Below are 23021 nucleotides of genomic sequence, written 5' to 3'. Positions count from 1 at the left end.
CTAGCTCCAAATCATTAGCTACAATATTTCATATAATTTCTTCTTTTTTCTTTATATTTTAAACTAAAGCAGTATTCAGGTATTTTGTGTCTTGAGTTACTCTACACTTCATAAGCCAAATTCATAATAATTATTTTTTACATAAAAGTGCTAAAATTTGTCTGTGTATGCAGATAAATCTTCACCTTTCTCGTACTGATTTTCCACAAATAAAGCAAGTCCATTTTCTTTTTCCACCATGAGTACATTCTATGTGGCGTTTCAAATTTCCAGTGTCATTGAACTGACGTCCACATATATCACATGGAAAAGGACCTTAAAAAAAAGAAAGAATAGTATGCATTCAAAGAGAGACACTAAGTTAAATTTAGTAGGTGTGTTATACATTTATGCCTACCACTATCAGTGCATATGTTATAATATGTTACACTTATTGGTTCATAGTTTTTTTCTTCTTCTTTTTTAGATTGTTATTCCTGGAAAGCAAGTGACAATCATTTCCACAATCCTAGAATCAAGTAGAGGATTTGTTAAGTAATAGACATAATTAATGCTGAATGAACTAATGTATTAATAAATTAAAATGGCCAGTTCCTAATTCCTAATTTGAAATCAAGCTGAACCAAATGAAAATGCCACCTACTAAATATCTGTGAAAAGTAGGTAACAAAAAACTTTGAAAAGATAAAAAACTTTTTTTTTTTTTGGAGGGTTCACAATTTGGAAATACATTGCTGTTCCTAATAACAAGTTTTTATTGATACTAAGTAGACTTAAAATATTGTGGTACATTTCTATTTAGTCCTACAAAATTAAACCCAAATTTGCCATAGTAATATTGACCTTTGCTGGATTCCAAATTTCACCATGATTTTATCAAATATACAACTGGAGAGAATAAGTTCCACTCAATGGCAAGTTCAAAGGAAGATAAAGAATGTGAAAAAGGGGGGTTGGGGTTGTGGCTCAGCAGTAGAGCGCTCACCTAGCACATGCAGGGCACTGGGTTCGATCCTCAGCACTACATAAAAATAAAATAAAGGTATTATGTCCAACTACAACTAAAATAAAGTATTTTAAAAAAGAATGTGAAAAGAAACACAAGAGTTACAACTCAAGAAAGCTGCATATTGGCTTTGAAATCTGGTACTTCAATTCCACATCATGCCACGCCTATTACCCCTTAAGTCCCAAGTTTTCAATTCTATGAACATATTACTCAAATATTATTTCAAAGTTACCTTAAGTGGTATATTCGTTGATAAGTTTAAATTTTTATAGGTGTCCTACACCTATAAAATTGAAATCTTGGGACAAAATGGGTTAACGTTTTTCTCGTAATGAATGTCAACTCTTATTAAAAATCATATGAACTGGGGCTGGGGATGTGGCTCAAGCCATAGCACGCTCGCCTGGCATGCATGTGGCCCGGGTTCGATCCTCAGCACCACATACAAACAAAGACGTTGTGTCCACGGAGAACTAAAAAAAAAATAAATATTAAAATTTCTCTCTCTCTCTCTCTCTCTCTCTCTAAAAAAATCATATGAACTAACTAACCATATGTAAAATATTTGTTTGAGCACAGTGTTATAACATAGTGATTAATTTAATTGTTTGGCTATCCATTATATTGTAATTTAACTTGGAAGGGATAATATACCCAGATTCTAACACAAAGTTAATCATATATTTAGCAATTATTCAATAAAAATTTATTACAATGTATTTCCCTTGGATATTTTTCTCAGTGAACTTTAGTTAGCAGGTTAGCTAAACCTTACTACTTCGTAAACTGGAATACCTCTCCTAAATATATGCTGAAACATGACAGAAAAATAACCTTTTGGGTTGGAGCTGTGGCTCACTTGCCTGGCATGTGTGAGGCACTGAGTTCCATCCTCAGCACCATGTATAAATAAATAAAATAAAGGTCTATCAACAACTAAAAAAGAAAAAAAGAAAGAAAAAGAAAAAAAAATAACTTTTCAATAAGCCTGAAAATTTTTCTAGTTCAATCCCTTTATAGGAATTTCTGTAAACAACATTAACATCTGCCCAGTTTGACATATGCTTATGTACTAGGATGCTTTCATTGATGGGAAAGTAATTATCACAAAACAATTACTTTAATTTGTAAGTTCTAATACTTAATAAATAATTGGTAGTAAAACTAAACTTGTATCTTAGAATTTCCACCCAAAGTACTTAAAATGTTTACTTACTTACTAAGTCATTTATTTAATAAATGTTGTAATAATCAGGAACAGGAAAAAGAGGCAGAAGCAAATACATTGGTTATACAATTTACTAAGTTTTGCTAGGATGTTTCTACAAAAAATATTAATAATTGTTTTTCATTTCAAAAAGAAACAAAACCCAGAGAAAACTATTTTTCCTGGTACTAAAGTCTAAAAGAGTTTTTCACATACAACTTCCAATTATGAACATGTCTCCAACTACAGATTTAGTAACTACAAAAACTATTTCCATATGATGATTCCTTAGAATTTCTCAGATGAAATACTATTAAAGAATAATTTAGCAAAGGCAACTTGGAGAGGGTTAGGATAGAAAAAGAATTCTGTATAAACCAGCTTTGTGTACTAGAATCACAAAGATTAAGTATGCCTTATTGTATGATAAACCCTTGAAAGTATCTGAAGAGAGAGGAAGATTCTCTTTCTCAAAATAAAATATTTCAGGTACTTCAACAGTTTTTTTAATGACGTGACTTTAAGATCCTATATCACCAAAACTACCCTTCTCCATATTTGTCAATATCCAAAACCATTTATACTATTAATATCCTAATTCTGAAAAACACATTTATTAACATAGTTTAACACTATACTGATTTTTGTCAGTCTATTTGTTTACACTGTGCCTTTGCCTAAAAAGCCTTTGCTATTAAGCCCATCTATAATATGAGGAATTTGGATCATGTACCACCATGTTATGTTTTTTCAAGACTCAATGAGTAAAAGATCATTCCCATGAGTCTACCATTTTGTATTTATTCCTAATCTTATTTGTTTTGACCTATTTCATAACATCCAGAATTTTTTCTTTTCAGTATCAGAATTTGTACATGCCAGACAAGTACTGTGGCACTGAATTATATCCCAGCCCTTTTTTAAAAAAAAAAATTATTTTGAAAAATACAGGATATCATACTAAATTGCCTAGGCTGAACTTGAACTTGCAATCCTCCTACCTCAGTCTCTTGAGTAGTTGGGATTACAGTTATGTGCCACTACAACCAGCTTTATTTTTTAATATATTTTTATTTTTAGGTATATTAAGTACCCCTGCCAGCTTTATACCATGTGTAAAACTACTTACCTGCATTATTTTTATTTACTGTAAAGAATTCTTACTTATGTTAGTAAAAACATTCAATAGGATAGGATAAAGGCCTCCCCCTGGGATGACAATAATTTGTTTTGGGGATTAATTATATAATTTATCAAACTATACCACCATCTAGACCATGGTCTCCACCTTGGCCATGGCATAAGGCAAAAAAAAATTCATCAAGTACAGTATTTCATTTCACATATGCTAAGTTTACACTATTCCTTGAAAAATGAGTGTTTTATACAATAAAAATGCTTCACCCCAACCTATTCAATAATCAAAGAATGAATTATTGCCAGGCACAGTGGCATGTAACTGTAATTCAGCAGCTCGGGAGGTTGAAGCTGGGGGATCAAAGACAATTTGAGCAAATTGGTGAGGCCCTAAGCAACTTAATGAGACCCTGTTTCAAAATAAAAAATAAAAGGGCTAGGGATGTGGCTCAGTGGCTGGGTACAATCCATGGTACAAAAAAACCCACAAAGTTGTTTATGACCTTGAACACATTTGCTACCAAAATAAAAACCATCACATTTACTAATGTGTGGGAACTGCAGTATATACAGTACTCCTCCAAATCAGTATAACTTTCTTTCATTAATTTAATATCCAAAGTTCACTAATAGTGATTCAACAGTCTCCCCAAATGAAACAGGTAAAAAAATCTAACAAAATGAGTAGACATCAACATGATTTATGATGTAAAAAAATCAAAGAACAACAAAAAAAATAACAAAGAACAACTAAATAAATGGAGATATAGTCCATGATCAGTGACAGGAAGACTTGATATTGTGAGGATGCCAGTTCTTCACCATTTGACCCAAGAATTAATGCAATCCCAATCAAAACCCAGCAAATTATTCTTTTAAGTATCAACAAATTCTCCTGTTTATATATGTAGAGGGAAAAAAATTCAGAATAGCCAACACCATATTGAAGGAGAAGAACAAAGTTAGAAAACTTACTTCAAGACTTAACTATAAAGTCAAGGGAGTATGGTATTGGCAGATGAAAAGACAATTACACAAACAGAACATAAAAGAGCCCAGAGTCACATAAATATGATCAACTGATATGACAAATAAATGAATGCTACACAACTGAGAAAACTGGTTACCATATGCAATTTTTTTTTTTAAAATTAGTCTAGACATAAGCCTTAGAGTCTTTGCAAACATGAACTTGAAATGAATCACAGACCTAAATGTAAGATGTAAAACTATAAAAATTCTAAGACATAGTGGCAAAAACCTAGATGACTGTGGGTTTGACAATGGCTTTTAGACATAACACCAAAGGCAAATCCACTAAAGTATTGATAAGCTGGATTTATTAAAATAAAAAATTTCTTCTGTGACAGATACTGTTAAGATAATGAAGACAAGCCACAGATTGGGAGGAAATACTTTAAAAGAAATATTTCAAAAAGGGCTATATATATTATCCAAAATATACAAAGAACTCTCAAAACTCAACAATAAATAAAATAAAGGACCCAATCAAAAACTGGGCCAAAGGGCCAGAGATGTGACTCAGTGGTAGAGTGCTTACCCAGCACATGTAAGGCACCACATAAAAATATCATCTACAACTTAAAAAAAATTTTTTTTAAAAATCAGGCCAAAGATCTAGTAGACATCCATCACACCAAAGGTATACACAAATAGCAAATAAACATAAAAAGATGCTTTACATCATAAGCAATTAGGAACATAAATTAAAACAATGAGATACCACTAAACACCTATTACAATGGCCATAATTCAGAATACTGACAATACTAAATTCTGTTGTTATAGTTACCATTTAGAAAGTCCTCCAGAGACTCATGTGTGGATAGTAGAGGATAGGAAAGGTAGCAGAATACAACAGTTATTAAAGGGCATTATTTAAAATTGTGGATGTGTAACCGATGTGATTCTGCAATCTGTATTTGGGGTAAAAATTGGGAGTTCATAACCCACTTGAATCTAATGTATGAAATATGATATGTCAAGAGCTTTTTAATGTTGTGAACAACCAATAAAAAAAAAAAAATTCAAAAAAAAAAGAAAGAAAGAAAGCTTGGTCCCAGTACAGCAGTGTTTAGCATTGGGGTTTTGGAATATGATTGGATCATGATTCAGTGGATGAGCCCATGAAAGGATTCCTAATTTGATGGCATTTTGGGAAGGTGGTGGAAACTATAGGTGGTCCCTCACTGGGGGAAACACGTCACTGGGGGTATGCCCTGGAAGGATATATCTTGTCCCTGGTCCCTTCCTCTCTCTGTTTCCCAATCGATATGAGGTGAGCAGCTTTGCTCTACCATACCCTTCCACCATCATGTACTGCCTCACCACAGGCCTAAAACAATGGAGCCAGATGAAAATGGGCTAAAACCTCTGAAATCATAAGCCAAAATAACATTTTCCTTCTTTGGGTCTTTTTTTTCCCCCAGATATTTTGTCACAACGATGAAAAGCTGACTAACAGATACCAAGGATGTGAAGCAACAGGAATTCTTTCATGGCTAGTGGAAATGTACAATGATACAGCCACTTGGGAAGAGAGATGATGGTGGTTCCTTACAAACCAAGTATAATCTTACCATTCAATACAGTACTTATGCTGCTAGGGATTTACCCAAAAGAATTGAAAACTTAACGTCCACACAAAAATTTACACATAGATATTCATAGCAACTTTTTTCATTACTACCAAAACTTGGATGTTCATATTATACAAATATACTACTTTGTTGGGCAATGATAATAACGGGGATGTTATGCATATGTGGTGGCAGGGGGCATAATGGGAAATAATTACTTAAAAAATAGGCACTTTTAGAAGAAAAAAGAGTACTTCAATAGTCCCCTCCAACATGATGTAATAATAATCAATAATTGCCATGGGTGCTTTAAAAAAAATTAACTTCCTTACCCAGATGGAACTTTTCCTGATGCTTCAACCGTGCAAACCTTGATTTAAAATGTTCTTCACAATAGGTACACTTAAAAGGTTTATCTTGAGAATGTAAAATCATATGTTCTTCCAAATGTGGCCTTCTTGTAAAAGATTTCTTACAAATCTAAATGAATGTATATAAAGTGCAAGGAAACCTTAATTAAAAACTAAAATACAAGGTCATAATGAGAAAAAAATATATATATATATATTCAAGTAAGAAATTTCTACAAACAGAAAACTTACCAAAAGTACAATCAAATTATGTGAAGGAAAAAAACTTTGGAGGAATTACTCCAAGAAATGATTTTGTATCAGCTATAAAGCTAACTGAGTTTCAACTCCTTATATGTTTAATAGAGCTATAAAATAATTTTACTTAATTCTAGACAGTAATTTCTTAATTCAACATATATTTTAATTCTTAATTTCAATATATAGTTTAAACAATTTATGTATCGGGAATAAAAAAGTTTTATCAGTGCTGCCATATATTTGATTTGAAAAATGAACAAGAAATCACAGAAAAATAATTTCAAAATTTTTCTCTTGAAGTGATCAGAAAGAAATACAACTCTTAAAGAAATGTAACATATATCAGAAATAGAAAAAAAGAGAAAGAGAGGCTGTTGCAACAACATGTAACATAAAGCACAAGGCTAATTTACAAAATATATTTAATTTTCACAATAATCCTATGAAGTAGACATAATTATCAATATCATCATTTTATAGCCACAGATGATGAACTTAGTAAGGGGAAGACATCATCTTATGTAGATTCGAATAACAAAATTCAATTTCTAGAAACAGAAATCAGAGAAATGCTGAGAATACTGAGAATTTTGCTATGTATATAAATTGAATCCTTGTTATAAAGAAGAAAAATAACAATACAACATATTAAACATATTCATCTAAATACTCAAAAAATATTTCAGGAGTATAACAGAATAAATTTTCCTACAAATTCCTTGCCACTAAAAAATGAAGTCTAATTCCCCTCCCCTTAAATTTGCCCTGGCTGTATGACTCCTTGAATGATGATTTCTGTTGTGGAAGTTATGATATGTGACTTCTGAGGCTAGGCTCTAACTTTGTAGTTCTTACTAGGCTTCTCAAAACACACAGTATAATCAGTCTTAGAACCCAAATACTATACAAGAAGGAAGTTGATGTAATCTAATGAAAAAGAAGAGGAGGCTCTAGGTTATTGGTGCATTCCTGCTGAAATCCTAGTTGTCAGAAAACACCAAGCTGCCAACCAGGTGATTGAGTCACTTTGGAAATGGCCCCAAACCAAACCAGTCCAATCACCACCTAAAAACAATCACCTAAAAACAACTGAATGACTTCAAATGATACCATGTAAAACAGAAGAATTACCTAGCAAAGCTCTGCCCCAAATTTGGATTCCTGCCCCACAAAAAGGTAAGATACAACAAAATAGTTGTTTTAAGTACACTACATTTTTAAGGTGGTTTATTGTGCAGCAACAGATAACCACAAATGGGTGGGAGTCAGGGGGAAGCAACTCTAACACTTCAACTCTGCAAAAATAATGTCATAGATGATATACCCAACTGTAAATACCTGGTATAGTGATTTCAGTATCAATAAAAACTAGGATTTCTAATCAGATCTACCACCCAAAACTAACTCATCAGGATTAATTTATAAAAACCACTAGACTAATTTTACAAAAAAGAAAGATACTAAAAGTAGGATAAGTTCAGTTATGTTACTTTAAAATCTAGCCTAGCATGAGCAACTCCCCCACACCCAAGGACCTGGGTTTGATTCTCAGCATTGTAAAACAAACAAACAAAAAAACCTAATCACCTTTCTTTCCCAAAAGGCAACGTTATATTTACTTTGTATTTCTAATACAAATTAAAAACCCTTACATCACATTTCCAACTTTCACTCTTAGTCTTCTTGATGGAAATAAATTCTTGTGCATTTTCAGGATGAAATCTACCAAAGAAAAATAAAAATTATTAGGAAAAGATGATACTAGTTAAGTCAATATAATATATAAATCCACTAACTGTAATTACAAGAATCAGGCACTGATTTTTTTCTTAAAGTGATAGGCATCTCTGGTAAGAATATAGATTATCATCATGATTTTTAACAAAGTTATTCTTAAACCTCAGTTTATGCAGAAATAAAAAAAAATTTAGCCATATTTTAAAAATATTCAGGAACCCTAGCAATTTATAAATAACCTGCAAAGTAACTGATTACACTTTTTTACTCCACATTTCAGTAAATTTATTTTTAGAGCTAATATGCAATAATTAAATATTTTCTTACAATCTTTCACACATTAAATATGTAAAGCAAATTCTTATAATTCTAAAACCACATATTTCTGAAGACATTCTTATCCAACCCCAAAACAGAAAACAACATAATCAAATGCTCTACCTTAAAACCTGTTACAGACTATATTCCTGTTTCAACATCAAAAAAAACTTATCTCAATACCATAAACAAAAAACTTGGATGAATTAATATTTGCTCTTCTTAATCTGTAGTCTGCAAAATATTAAGCAATGAAAGAATTAGAGATAAGCATTTTCATAGATATTTTTAGTTGACTATTTTTAGTTTACTACATGCTTACATTAGAAAGCACCATATTGTATATAATAGAAGCAAGATAATACTTGCCTCTTAACATGCTTTGCTAAAGTCTTCTTGCTTGCATGAAGTTTATTACAATAAGGGCACTTGTGCTCCTTCTTATGAAATTCTGTTTCATTACTGTGCTTCTTTCTGTGAACAGTTAGGTTAGACTTTGTCGAATAACGCTGGTGACAAATATCACACTCAAAGGGCTTCTCACCTGTGTGTACACGGGTGTGGCTTTCGTATTTCCCTACCAAAAGAGAGAAATTAAAATTAAATTGAGCACATCTGCTACATTGTGAATGAAATCTGACAGTGGAATAAAACATCATGATTTAGCAAAATTAAATATACACCCAAATCCTCAATTTCAGAAATTTAAATAATTCTCAGCCATTTTGCTAAAACATACCCTCCCGTTTATACATGTATATTAATAATCAACATCTACCACTTCCCCTACTGTGTTCAAGAAAGCCAGAAAAAATTTAACCTTTTTGTATCCAAGTTAATAATACTTCATGGGGCTGTGAGAAGTAAATGAATTAATACACAGATAAAACTTAAAGCATTCTAGTATAAAAGTAAGCACTATAACAATCTATTTTTATTATTATCATATGGATTATATGGATTGCTAGTCACAGTATGGACAAGTAGGTATACCTCAAATATAAATCTTTAATTATGATTATGTGTTATAAATAATTATAACAGATTTGAGTATGTGCTATAATAATAGATCAAACTAGGGTTTCATCTGACAGCACTGAAAGGACTTTGCTTTTTCCACTTGCCACTACTAACACTATCTAGTAACTCGGTTTTCTCTCTGCCATTTCTAGGGCACACCCTCCCATCTACACATAAATATAAATATCCTATCTCCACTACTTTCCCTACTGTATTTAAGGGATCAGATCTAATGCTGGACGAGGACAGGAGTCACTATATGGAATTTTTAAAAAGTTTTATTTGATTATGAAAGTTTTCACATATCATTTTTTTAAACTGATGGGGTTTTTTGTTTTGTTTTTGTGGTGCTGGGGATTAAACCTAGAGCCTTGTGTACGCAAGACAAGCATTCTACCAAACTGAGCTATATCTCCAGCCCTTAAACTGACTTTTAAGATTATGTAAATACAAACTCTTCGGAAAGTATGTAAAACAAATCAAGAATATACATCTGATATTTAAATGATTAATATGTGTTTTGGGGGAACATTTTTTAAATGGGGATTAAATGTGCATGTCTAGTACAGATTCTTAAAAAACAGAAAGATAATTAATCAACTTCCTAATGCTTAAATCTCATCTGTATTAGCAAGTGAACAGGAACAGTAACTTCATAAGAAAAACTGCACCAATCTTTATTTTCTATGATGCTATATTAGATTAGTAGCATTTTCCTTGTATTTAAAGAAGTTTTTTCTTGTTTTCAAATAAAAAATTAAACCTAATGTAGCTAAATATTAAAACTTTCAAAATGGCAAATTAAAAATAAAAACTATTTTGACTATAAAGCTTCCATTTTCCTACAGACCAGGAGACTTAAGATTTAAGCAAGAAAAAGAAAATAGAAAATTAAACTGAAATAGCCAAAATAGACAAATCTAATGATCTTTTGAAAATATTTTAAATAAATTCAGCAAAGACAAGAGATCAATGAAAATACAGAAACTTAAATAATTCATCATGACATTAAAAATCTCTATGCTTAAGTTATTAATTCAAAGTTTATGCACATAATCACTGCAGGACCTATTACAGCTTAATGAATTCGAATTTCTGAATAAGAGAAGAGAGAAAACCATGAGAAAATGATGGATTCAAAGGAGGTGTATCTAGGTTTATCTTTAGAGGCTAATGGGGGAAAAAGTTAAGTCTCCAAATAAATTTCATGTTTAAAGCAATTGGTAGGGGTGTATGTATTTGTGTGTGGGGGTATTCAACAATAATGTATAAAATCTAAATGTTCACTCAAATTTATTGAAGTTTCAACTAAAAAATAGTGTCACTTCCAGGAACAAATCTGTCCTGGTGTTCAGAATTTATTGCATAATATGGGTCATGCAAAATTATCATTGTCAGAATCTGCATGCAGTTTTTGCAAAGAGACGCATCACCAAATTAGTTAATTATACACACACACACACACACACACACACATATATACACACACACACACATACACATATGTAAGACATATATATAATATAAAATATTGTTAAACATTAAATTGTACCTTGAATATCTATTCATGTACCATATCCTAAAAACTATGTAATTAAAATACTTGGCATTAGAGAATTAAGCCATTGTTATAACTCTTCTTTAAGAACCAAGTGTAATCTTTGTCAGGATGGACTATAAAGTCACATTCAATTAAAAAAGGGGGGAGGGTGTTAAAAAACATTTATTTTTAAATTCGAGAAGATACTGTGAGTTTAATCCAAGGAAAACTTTGAGTTCTGTCTAGGAAAGATAAATTATCCAGATTTTCTCTTGCACCCCATATGTCATCTTGCTATTTTTGCTTTTTTACCCACTAGGATTTTAGTGTAAGGGAAGAGGTCAAAGGACTCTTATTTGCATGAAAATCCCCTGAGAAAAGGACAGCTGGTAGCCTAAGGAATGATATAACAGGATCAGCAGTCTTACTCCAAGCAACTATTAAATATATCAGAAAAGATAAGAGATCCAAAGAAATGAAATCAATTTATAAAATTATACACTGTGGAGCTAATGGTTCCAGCAGGTTTCAGAGCTTTTCATCTCTCATAAACCCACTCCAAGGCAGCCAAGTTAGAAGCTGATAAGAAAGCTTAACTGGCTTCTTACAAGTTCAATGTAAAGCCAGGCATCACCTCTCAACCTAGTTCAAGAAAGCAAGTGCTTACTGAAAACTCATAATTTAAAATGACCGGATATATTATAAAGGATACTAGCCAAGAATAAAATGCATAAGCTTCAGATTCACAATTGAATGAAATGCTTAAAATAACAACAAACATTTGTAAATTCCATGAAAGGAATAAGTGTGATATGAAAAGGATGACTGGAAGGTAGCCCTTGAACTATTTTGGGGATGCTATGGTAACACACTTAGGATACATCTTCTACATATTCTTTTTATTCTACCCATCACCAATCTACTTTGTCTACATTCAGCAAATCACTCTGCTCTACCCTCATCCACTTTTCATTCCCAAGGCCCTCATCTAGTCCAAGCACTGATGCTTCTAGTCCTCTGCTACATGCTCCCCCTTTTTTTTTTTTTTTTGGTTACTGGGATTGAATTGAGGGGCACTTGACCACTGAGCTACATTTTCAGCCCTACTTTGTATTTTAATTAGAGACAGAGTCTCATTGAGCTGCTTTTGCTGAGGCTGGCTTTGAACTCATGATTCTCCTGCCTCAGCCTCCTGAGCTGCTGGGCTTACAGGCGTGTGCCAGAGCTTGGCAACATGCTCCTTCTTGTCTCCCAAACTTTCTCATTCAGTCTTTCCTTTTCCAAACTGAAGTCAGCATCTTTCTAAAACTACTAAAGGTTGTCATTTTCTTCATCAAGTTTTTTTCATCAGATAAAATCTAAACTCATCTGCCATTCAAATACAAGCCATTCAAAATTTTACCTCCACTTACTTGCCAGTCCTCATCTCCTATCATTTTTATTAGGCTTCCCTGACCATCTTGAAACCAGACAAACTTTAGCAATTTCCAGAATCAACATCCCTTAATGCCTTTACACATTGATCCTTCTGCCTTCAAAACTTCTCCCTATTTCTTAAGTCTTAGCTCAAATATCATTGCTTTTGGAAACCACTCCTGATTCCCTGAGTCTTCTGTATTTATCCTCATAAAATTATCTTTTAATAATTATTATCATATGATCCTCTCTTTGCATGTACACATCATGTTCTAAGATTCTTAAGGACAGGGAATATATCATTTCCTATTGGTTTATCTGTGTTTGGTAGTTTAGAGGCTCAGTAAGTATGTAATAGCAGCCAGAATTCCTTGAACACATAAATTTTGTACAATAAGTGATTTCCTAGAAATATCGAATTTAATCCCCATTATAACCCCAATAAGAAGGTACTATGAGCATCATATTAGCATTCTCTCACTTTATGAGAATAAAGCATAGACAGGCTAAGTAAATCACCCAAGACTTGAATTAAAAAAAACCCAGGCAGTCAGACATTACCATAGCTTATGTTTATAGAATTTTGCAGAATTAATGCAGATTATTATATAGTTTCCCAGTTGTATTGCAATCCAGAATCCCTCTCTAAGAAAGTATCTCACAGGCCTAGTGTGTTTGATGGGACAATTTAAGATCTATGTGGTGGATCTACAATGCATGTTTTAACTGACCCTTGCTCACTCATCTCCAAGTGAAATTAGGTCAATTAAAGTAGATACAGGAAGCATGTGCTAAGGGTACAAAGGTCAAAGACGCAGAATCCATTAGAAAGATGAAATGTTCTCAGGTACATAAACCCCAAAAAGCTGTTCTTTCCTAAATACATACGTTCTTTTAACTTTGTTAATTCTCAACAGCAAATATCTAGCCTGACTTTAACAAGTGTCTTGTAATGAGCTCTTCTGATTGACTGAAAAGTTATTTTATTCATGTTGGCATACAGCTTCACAATAAAAAATTAATAAATAATTGCCAAATTGGATTATCAAAAGTATTCTGATTCAGAGATAATGTATTCAAAAAACTTTATAAAAAGCAAAAAGTTACTACTTTAATGCCTACTGTATGCTGTAGCTATATTTTGATAGCAAATGATTAATACCTTATAAAACCAATTTCCACCTATATCAATAACATAATAATTCAAAAGTATAATACACCTGGGAACATATTAAACAAACTCAGATTAAATTCATTATGTTCTTATCATTATGTGTGATAGAATATATTTCACAATTTCATAACTTCAATTTACACGTAAATAGCTTAACTACTTCAATTAAAGAGTATGCATTAAATAGTTTATATGACTTCTTCAAAATTGCTTTACTAGCAAATATCTGACATCTCAAAATTAAATATGCACTGACATAAAACCTCAGGTTATGGACCACATTTCCTACATACTCTTTTAAAAGGGAAAAATTTGATTTATTCATTTTTATAATAATTAGTGTTAATAACTAGGGTACTTCCTAAATTATCTATCTAAAGTTATTCAATTACAGTATAATTTTATTCTTCACTTTAGTCTAATTTAAAACATTCTAATTCTAAAAAACACTAGAAAGGTGACTATATTTATAATTTATCATCATGTACAAAGGGAAAACAGTAAACAAATTACTAAATATAATCCAATTACATTTTCTGTAATGACTCAAGTTAGCACTCATCTTCAAAACTGGAATATAAATCAAAGCTGTTCATGATAATTATTGATTCTCTGGTATCTTTCATATTAAATACATGAACTAATAATCTATTACCTATTAGGACATGACAAAGAAAAAATAAAGGGTAATATAAATACTTAACATGATTCCTGAATCACAACAAATTTAAAATAATAGGATAAAGTACACAGTGAAAAGAAAATTATCTTCCCTACTTAAGCACTCTTTATTTTCAAACTTCAGTTTCCAATTATTACCTTTAAATATCCATGTAAAGTAAGTGATAAGAAACAAAAGTTTTCTTACCTATTCGGTCAAATGTTTTATCACATTTAGGACACTGCAATATTTTTTTGTTACTGTTCTGAATGACTACTGGAGTTAACCCCTCGTGAATGCTTCCTACAGAATCACCAGCCTCGGGTTCCTCTTCTGCTTCATTATCTTTTTCACTTTGTTCTTCAATGTCAGAGTATTCATCTGACATTTCCTCCTCTAGTTCATCTTCTTCAGCATTATATTCACTTCCAGGATCCTCAGAATCATTTTTATCTGACTTTTCCTTATCAAAACTTTCTTGATTCAAATTGTCTGACCCATCACCACTTTCTTGTTCATCATCACTGGTATCATCAAACTTAACAGGGCACTTCCGATTCCTTTTTGATCTTCTTGCAGAAAAACTTCTCTCCAGCATTTTTAACCCATGTTTTTTCCCTAACAAAAGGGACCTATGAGTTTTAGCCAAATGATTTTCTAAAGACTTTTTGTAACAAAAATGTCTACTGCAGAATTTGCACTGATGATTATTTGATAATCTTCCAGTTAATTCATTTAGTGTTTCTTCTGGTGATGACTTTTCAGTTAGCTCTGATTGAAAAGCGGCAACATTTTCATTATTTAGCAGCTTTACTGCATCTATAATGTCCAAAAATTTTGCAGCCTCTAAAACAAGAGGTATTTCATATTTGTACACAAAAAATTCTGATGTGTAAAGAAATTCAAGCAAATGCTGAAAAACTGAATGTGTTACGTGATCCAGAGTGACAACATCAGTGCTTGGATTTTTGCTCAAACAGGCATGAAAATAACTACTGCCAACAGCAACAACTACTTTATGTGCACTAAATTCTTTTCCTTCTACTATGATAAGTAAATCACAGAAAGATGGTTGTTTCTGTCTATCATCATTTAAATACTTGAGCAAATTCTTATTATACTGCAAAGAACTCAAAAGCTTTCTCTGATCTGGAGAGGGAGGAAGTTCCTGATAACAGTGCAGAGCTTCAGTTGTAGGTCTCTCTGTAGAGTGAGTACAGGTCACTTGGTCACATTCCACTGCAACATTTCCTTCCGAAGAATCTTTATAGCCAAGATGGATCTTCTCGTCAAGATTTGAAGTAACCTTTCTCCTTTTCTTCATTGCAGTACAGCAATTTCAGAACAAGAAACTTCATAAGTGTCTTAAGAGATTCATAAAGGAAAACTAGATTGTCTTGGACAACAGCTTCTGGACAGGGGTGCCTGAGGGTTTCATGGTCTGCAAAAGTAAGAATCATGTAAAATAACTTCAGGCAAAGCAACCTTAAATCAGTCACAGGCATTTGTCAGCTCCTTCCTAAATTATAACTAAGTTACCATCAAGTCACACTCACATTCATTCGTGGCTAAGATTTTAGGGCGGAGAACAAGGAGGGCCAGGTTAGAAAAGACAGCCAACAAAAGAATAATGTTTAAAGGAAGCAAGAGCACACCTTCCAGGCCTGATTTACGAACAGGGTGGAAATAACTGGACAGAAGAGGGAGAGTTCTAAGATCCTTGACGATGGAGGTTGAAGGGGGCTGCAGTCATGTTTTGGGGGCGCTGAAATAGTGACAATAAGGCCGTCGCGGCCACGAAATCCGAGTCTTTCCATTAGCATGCTTTTTTATGCGGGGCAATGCACAGCTATTCACAGACCTAACGCGTCCCTCTCCCAAAACCACCCGGCAGGAGACGGCCCCAGAAGGGGCTCAGAGCAAGAAGAGTGGGGTCAAACACAGGGACGACTAAAATAAGCAAAAGAGCCTTTCAAGGCCCGGGCCAGGTGGAGAATGCGCTCGCCTACCAGAAACCCGTTACCCTTCCCACCCAGTATCCCTAGGCAAACGCCCCACAGATTCATTACCGGGAACCCAGGGCTCCCCCGCTGACTCCACTCTGGGCGCGCTCGCTCCAGCGCCTACCCACTTCCGGGTTCAGCCACCCACCTCACCCCCCTCCCCGCTGCTCCTTCCCCTCCCGGAGTCTCGCCGCCTCCAAACCACCGAACACGTCAACCGCGCGCGCAGCCTCCAAGCCGCCCAGAGCGACGGCGCGCGCCCCTGCGCGAACCAATGCGCACGCGCGCGCACCCTTCCTTACGCATGCTCCGTCGGTTCCTCTGCCGCTTTGGGAACACTGGTTACTCCCCTGATCCATTACTCCGGGTTTTCTTGGTGGCTGGGTGGCCTCGGGTGATTGAATCCTGCAAGCTTTGCTGCGGCAGGGGAACGGAAGACGGGAGGTTTGATAGCGACTTGGGAAGAAATTGGCAGAGGCGCAGTAGTACCGACGTATTTTATTCTCACTGGTGTGTTTAATAGTTTGTAACCAACCAAAGGGCGACCGCCGGAAGCCGGTCCCAGCACTCATGCTGGCAAACGTCTAACGAACCGAGATTGACTTCGCTTGGTTTTTTTCTGGATTTAAAGGGCAAGACTTAAATGCAGTTACTCCTAAGATTGCGGTTTTTAAAAAACTTTTTTTCCCCCCTGTACACAGGAAAAAGGCACATGTAAGTGTACAGCTGGTTAGAAAAGAAAGGAAGTCAAAAGGGGAAAATACCAAAGGACAACTTTGCTCTGAGGGAGCACCTGAGATTTCTGCATTTTTAATAAAGCCCCAGGTGGGCTGGTATTACTGGTCTGAGGGTCACTTTTTGATTAGTATAGTCCCAGACCTTGAGATTGTGCAGACGTAATGCAAGACAAAAGACCAAGACCAAAGGAAATGGGGGTCCCAACTCTTAACCCCTATCTACCCATCAAATATAGAGCTGAAAAGGCTACCCTCTGTGGAAGAACAGGTGGAGGAGTCTCCTACATAGAGGATGTGAGGAAATGACTAAGCTTTGGTCAAACACCCTTTAGGTGTTGTTCCGAAGTTATATTTTAGATGGTGGTTAACAGGCAATTCTGTACGCTGGAGTAGATGACCCTCTAGTAATACCAGTTGAAGCCTTCAAGAGCAAATTCAGGTTTGCCAAAGAAGCCATTTTCCCTAAGAATTCAACTTAGAAACCTTGCCTGGGTTTTCAGCCCAGGAGAATTCAGACTCAAGACTGAAATCTCATCTGGGTGAACTTCCAGCCTGTGGGGCCTGTCCTATGATTTTAAATTTTCTCTCTCACACAATCATGTGTGAATCAGTTCCTTCAAATAAGTTATATCTCTTCATCCTCTTGCTTCTGTTTTCCTGGAAAACCCTAACTAATCCATCAGCAATGAAAAAAAGAAAAATTAAAAACAATGCCAGGATATCCACATCCTTCAGGTGCCAGAAGTTTTTGTCAAGAGTGTGGGGAGAGATCAGAGACCAGAGGCAGGAGGTCAAGAAAAAGGGAATCTTCGCATACTAAAATTTCTTTCAGTGTCTTCCTTTTGCTGACCTGTCATGGTCTTATCCTTTAATAAACTGATTCCAAAGTTTATTTCTGATAATGAATATGTTTTCCTTCATTTATTCAATTGAAAATCAATAAAACAATGACCTTGTACCAGGAATGTGATATTTTCAATAAACTTCTTATAAACATGTTTTTAATATGAAATGCCTGGAACAAATATGAAATACCTGGAAATGAATTTAATTATATTTAACGTCCATACACAATTCTTTACAATTCTTTAATAGGAGTATTTTAGTTTTTCTCCCACTTTTTTCTGAATTTTCACAAGCCTTTAAAAATGTAAAAATTATTTTTATCTTGGGCTGCGATTGTGGCTCAGTGGTAGAGTATTTGCCTAGCATGTGTGAGGCACTGGGTACGATTCCCAGCACCACATTAAAAAAAAAAAAAAACTAAATAAAATAAAGGTATTGTGAACATCTACAACTAAGAATATTTTTTTAATTATTTTTATCTCAGAAACCATAACAAAGCAAGCCATGGGCTAAATTTGATACATTAAGGATAATTGTTTTCTGACCAACACTTCTAAAACACATCTTAGAGAAATAACCTAAATAACTGAAGAAATATCCTTAGTACCTCGTTCTGCTATAATAAAATACCACTGACTGAGTAATTTATAAACAATAGAAATTTGTTGTAGTTCTGCAGTCTGGAAAGTCAAGATCAAGGCACTGGCACTTAGTGTCTGGTAAGGGCTTTTTTCTTACATCCTCACATGACAGAAAAGGGGTGAGCACTGTCCTCAAGTAGAAGATAGTAGAAGGACAAAAATGGGCCTAAGTACCTTGCTTCAGGCCCCATTTTTTTTTTAGAATTTCAACTTTATACCATCTGATTTATAATTTTATTCACTATATCATTTTTTAATTTTTAAATTTGTTTTCGTTATACATGACAGTAGAATGCATTTATGCACTTTGATATATCATACATAGATGGGATATAATTTCTCATTTTTTTGAGTGTACATGTTGCAGAATCGCATTGGTCATGTAGTCACATATATACATACAGTAATAATGTCTGTTTCATTCTACTGTCTTTCCTATCCTCACATCCCCTCCTCTTCCCTCCCATCCCTTCCCTCTACCTAATCTAAGGTAACACATTCTTCCCTAGTGCCCCCCGCCTTATTGTGAATTGGCATCCACATATTAGAGAAAACATTCGGCCTTTGATTTTGTGGGATTGACTTATTTCGCTTAGCATGATATTCCCAAATCCAACCATTTACTGGCAAATTCCATAACTTTACTCTTCTTTAAAGCTGAGTAATATTCCACTGAGTATATATACTACATTTTCTTTATCCATTCATCTATTGAGGGACAGCTAGGCTGGTTCCATAGTCTAGCTATTGTGAATTGAGTTGCTATAAACATTGTGTGGTTGCATCACTATACTATGCTGATTTTTAAGTCCCTTGGGTATAAACCAAGGAGTGGATAGCTGGGTTAAATGGTGGTTCCATTCTCAGGCCCCATCTTAATACCACTACAATGGGAATGAAATTTCAACACATGAATTGGGGGGAAGGGGGCATTCAGACCATACAATATGATATATTTACCTATTGTAAAAATCACTGTTGTAAAGTTGTCTCCAAATCTATTTAAAGACAACAAGAATAAATTAAAAGCAAATAAGCTGGACTTCATTAATATTCTTTTCAAAAGATAATATTAAGAAAATCCACAGACTGGGAGAAGACATTTGATAAATATGTAACTGGCAAAGAGCTTACAGCTAGAATATGAAATGAATTCACATTAATAAGATGAACTATACAGAGAGATGTGCACGAATGTACATTGTATAAATATATTTATATATACATTTATATAAAGTAGGCAAAATATTTGTGCAGACATTTCATGGAAAAGGGCTAAACTAGCATATGGAAAGATTTTTTTAAATTTTTAATTTGCATCTTAATGGAGTTGGAAATTAACCACAATATGATACAGCTATACTTTTTTATAAAGAGAGAATGATTTATTTAAAGGAATAGACTCACATGATTGTGAGGGATGGTAAATTCGAAATCATAAAATAGGCTCCATAGGCTGTAAATTCAGCAAGACATAAGATTCTAGTCTTGAGTCTGAATTCCCCTGGCTAAAAACTCAGGCAAGCTTTCTAAGTTTAAATCTCAGGGAGAAATACTTTTTTGGAAAACCTCAGACTTTGCTCTGGAGGCGCTCAAATAATAGGATGAGTTCACCACTTGACTAGAGAGTAATCTATTCAAGTCTGATTTGCTTGTTGACTATATGTAAACCATAACTTGAGAGCCGCATCTAGACCAATGTTCAATGAAAATTTAGGCATTTCATTTATATATATTTACAAAGTACATATCTCTATATTTTCCTTTATATATAAGATTGCCTAAAATTATACAGCCACAATACTAAATGTTGATGAGGACATGGATGAGCAAAAAAAAAAAAAAAAAAAAAAAAAACAACTCATGCACTTCTTGTGGAAATACAAAATGGTACAAGCACTTTGGGTAATAGTCTAGTAATTTCCAAAAACATCAGTTGTTCCATCCCACCTAAAGGATGTAAAAGCATATATACACACAGCTTTACACATAAATGTTCACACAGTAGCTATAATAGTCAAAAACTGGAAGCAACTCAAATGTCCAAAGACAGATAAATGGATGTCAAGTAATGTTTATATAACAAAATTCTCATCAATAAAAAAAGACTAATGATTAAAGGCAACAAATAAATGTGTCTCAAAATAACTATGCTGAGCAAAAGACAAAATGAGTATATTTACATATGATCAAAATTTGAGACACTCCAAGGTATAATGACAGAAAACATATCGGTTGCTTGGTGAGGAATGGGGGCACAAAAAAAGGGCACAAGAAAATGTTTTTTCATGACTTTTATTGTGTGATGTTTTTACCAAGATGTCATAACTGATCAAATTATTAAATGCATGTGGAGTAGTGTACGAGAGGCCTAAATAAGTAAAACCATTTTTTTTAAAAAAGAAGTGTCATATAGACACAAGAACAGAAGCATACAATGAAAGAGAATAGAGAAATAGAAAAATCTAGAAATGAATCCAAATTCACAGACAAATTTACAACATAGAAACATAAAATTTTAAATCTGTGGCAAATGATGAACTTTCAAATAAATGGAAATGGAGAAAAAGTTGGTATCAGAAATAAAAGTAAGTTCTTATACAAACTTGTCAATTCATCAAAATAAATTCCAAAGGTATCAAAGTTTTCCATGTAAATGTTGAAGACATAGAAGTACTATAATAAAACACAAACTTTAAATAGCAGAAAATAGAAAATATTTCTTTAACATTACTGGGAAGTCAAAAGTGTACTGTTTCTTGCTGATATTGAGCTCCTCTTTTATCTGCAATTTAGTCCTCATTCATTGCTGGTGGAAAAGTTAAATGGCACAGCCATTTGGAAAACTGTTAGTTGCTTCAAAAGTTAAACATAAGTTACCACAACACCCAGCAAATTCCACTTGTACATATATTCCAAGACAATTAAACACACATGTTCACATGAAGACTTGTCCACAAATGAAGCAGCATTATTCATAATAGTCAAAAAGTGGAAACAACCCAAATGTCCACTGATGATGAACTGATAAGCAAAATTTGATATATCCATTCCCTTGAATATTGCTCCATAAAACATTTTTATTCCTTTTATTACTTTCCAAAAAACCAATATTTTTATTCAATAAAAAGGAATAAAGTATTGGCACATGCTACAATATGGATAAACCTTAACCATTATGCTAAGTATGACAGAATGAAGTAAGACACACATACATGACCACACATGATATAATTCTGTTTATTAGGAATTTTCAAAATATGAACATTGATTTAACATGGAAAGCATGCTGAAATTCACTGAATTACATGGTTGAAAATGCAGAACTTTATAATTTGTGAATTTTATCTCAAAATATATGTCCAAAGAGATTGCAATAACATTTGAAGTGCTTATGAAGTCATTTTTAAGTGAAAAAGGACTTTTTCTTCATGTGTGGTACTGGGGAGTAAACCCAGTGCCTCTTGCAAGTTAGGCAAGCAGTACACTACCACTGAGATACATCCCTAGAAATATATATGTATATGTGAATAAAACTATTCTTTTATTCACATGTACACATATATGTTAATAAAAGAGTAGTTTTTGTTCATATTTATGGTTAGATTTGCAGAAAAGAATTGAGCTGAGTAAAGACTGGAAAACACTACATAAAAATTTTAACAGTTTCTTTCTAGGTAGTGGAGAGATGTAAAATTTTATTTTCTTCAATTTTCAAAAACTATTTTCAGTTCTTCTATTATAAACACATGTTTTAATAATGGGAAAAATAAAAATTTTGAAAAGTACCATAAGGATAAGGTGTCAGACAATGTCATAGTTTTGCAGGCTGTTCTAGACTTGTCTCCAGTGTCAGACGATGTCATGTATGCTAGGCAAGCAATAAGATCTCTCATCATACCATGAAAACACAATGACTGCAAAAGCTTAAATTTGTCTTAGGAAGTACTCTACTGACCAGTAAGAAAGTGTTTTCTGATCCTATCTTATACAGTAGAAACCTCAAGAGAGTAATTTGTGTAGGGGATTATACCCTCAGGTAGTGACTGATGACTGGAACATATTTTTATACTTAGGGCAGAAAATGCCCTCTATATAGACTTATATAGAGATTCTCTCTATATAAAGTTTGGATTTGTGGTGACTGAAGACCTGTCAGATCAACTAAATTTTTTAAATTTCCTGAACCAAACAACCGATTTCAGGCCTCATACCCTACTTGATAATCTCTACTTCACTGCACAGCTCGAGTAGAATGAAGTTGGAATCACAGCCCTGAGAGACAAGGATTTTGTGTGGGCCAAATATGTGGTAGTAAAAGTCTCGTGGATATGGATAATGCAATGTTAGGAATGGCAGGGACT

The 23021-nt window shown here is 33.7% G+C and overlaps 1 protein-coding gene across 1 annotated transcript in view; it reads right to left on the bottom strand.

Moving 5' to 3' along the window:
- Nucleotides 1–16527, bottom strand: part of Zbtb41 (zinc finger and BTB domain containing 41) — a 51103-nt gene extending 34576 nt beyond the window's left edge. Inside the window, exons 1-6 of the mRNA XM_026401501.2 lie at nucleotides 16500–16527; nucleotides 14638–15871; nucleotides 8989–9196; nucleotides 8217–8286; nucleotides 6286–6433; nucleotides 186–315 (exon numbers count right to left, since the gene is read on the bottom strand). Of these exons, the coding sequence (XP_026257286.1) occupies nucleotides 186–315; nucleotides 6286–6433; nucleotides 8217–8286; nucleotides 8989–9196; nucleotides 14638–15754 (1673 nt within the window). The 5' untranslated portion in view covers nucleotides 15755–15871; nucleotides 16500–16527. The remainder of the gene's footprint in view (nucleotides 1–185; nucleotides 316–6285; nucleotides 6434–8216; nucleotides 8287–8988; nucleotides 9197–14637; nucleotides 15872–16499) is intronic.
- Nucleotides 16528–23021: the final 6494 nt, after the last annotated feature.

Source organism: Urocitellus parryii, chromosome 9 (genome assembly GCF_045843805.1).
Source record: "Urocitellus parryii isolate mUroPar1 chromosome 9, mUroPar1.hap1, whole genome shotgun sequence".
Taxonomy (NCBI): Eukaryota; Metazoa; Chordata; class Mammalia; order Rodentia; family Sciuridae; genus Urocitellus; species Urocitellus parryii.
The sequence above is the reverse complement of the archived record's forward strand: the minus strand, read 5'-3'. Positions and strand labels throughout refer to the sequence as shown.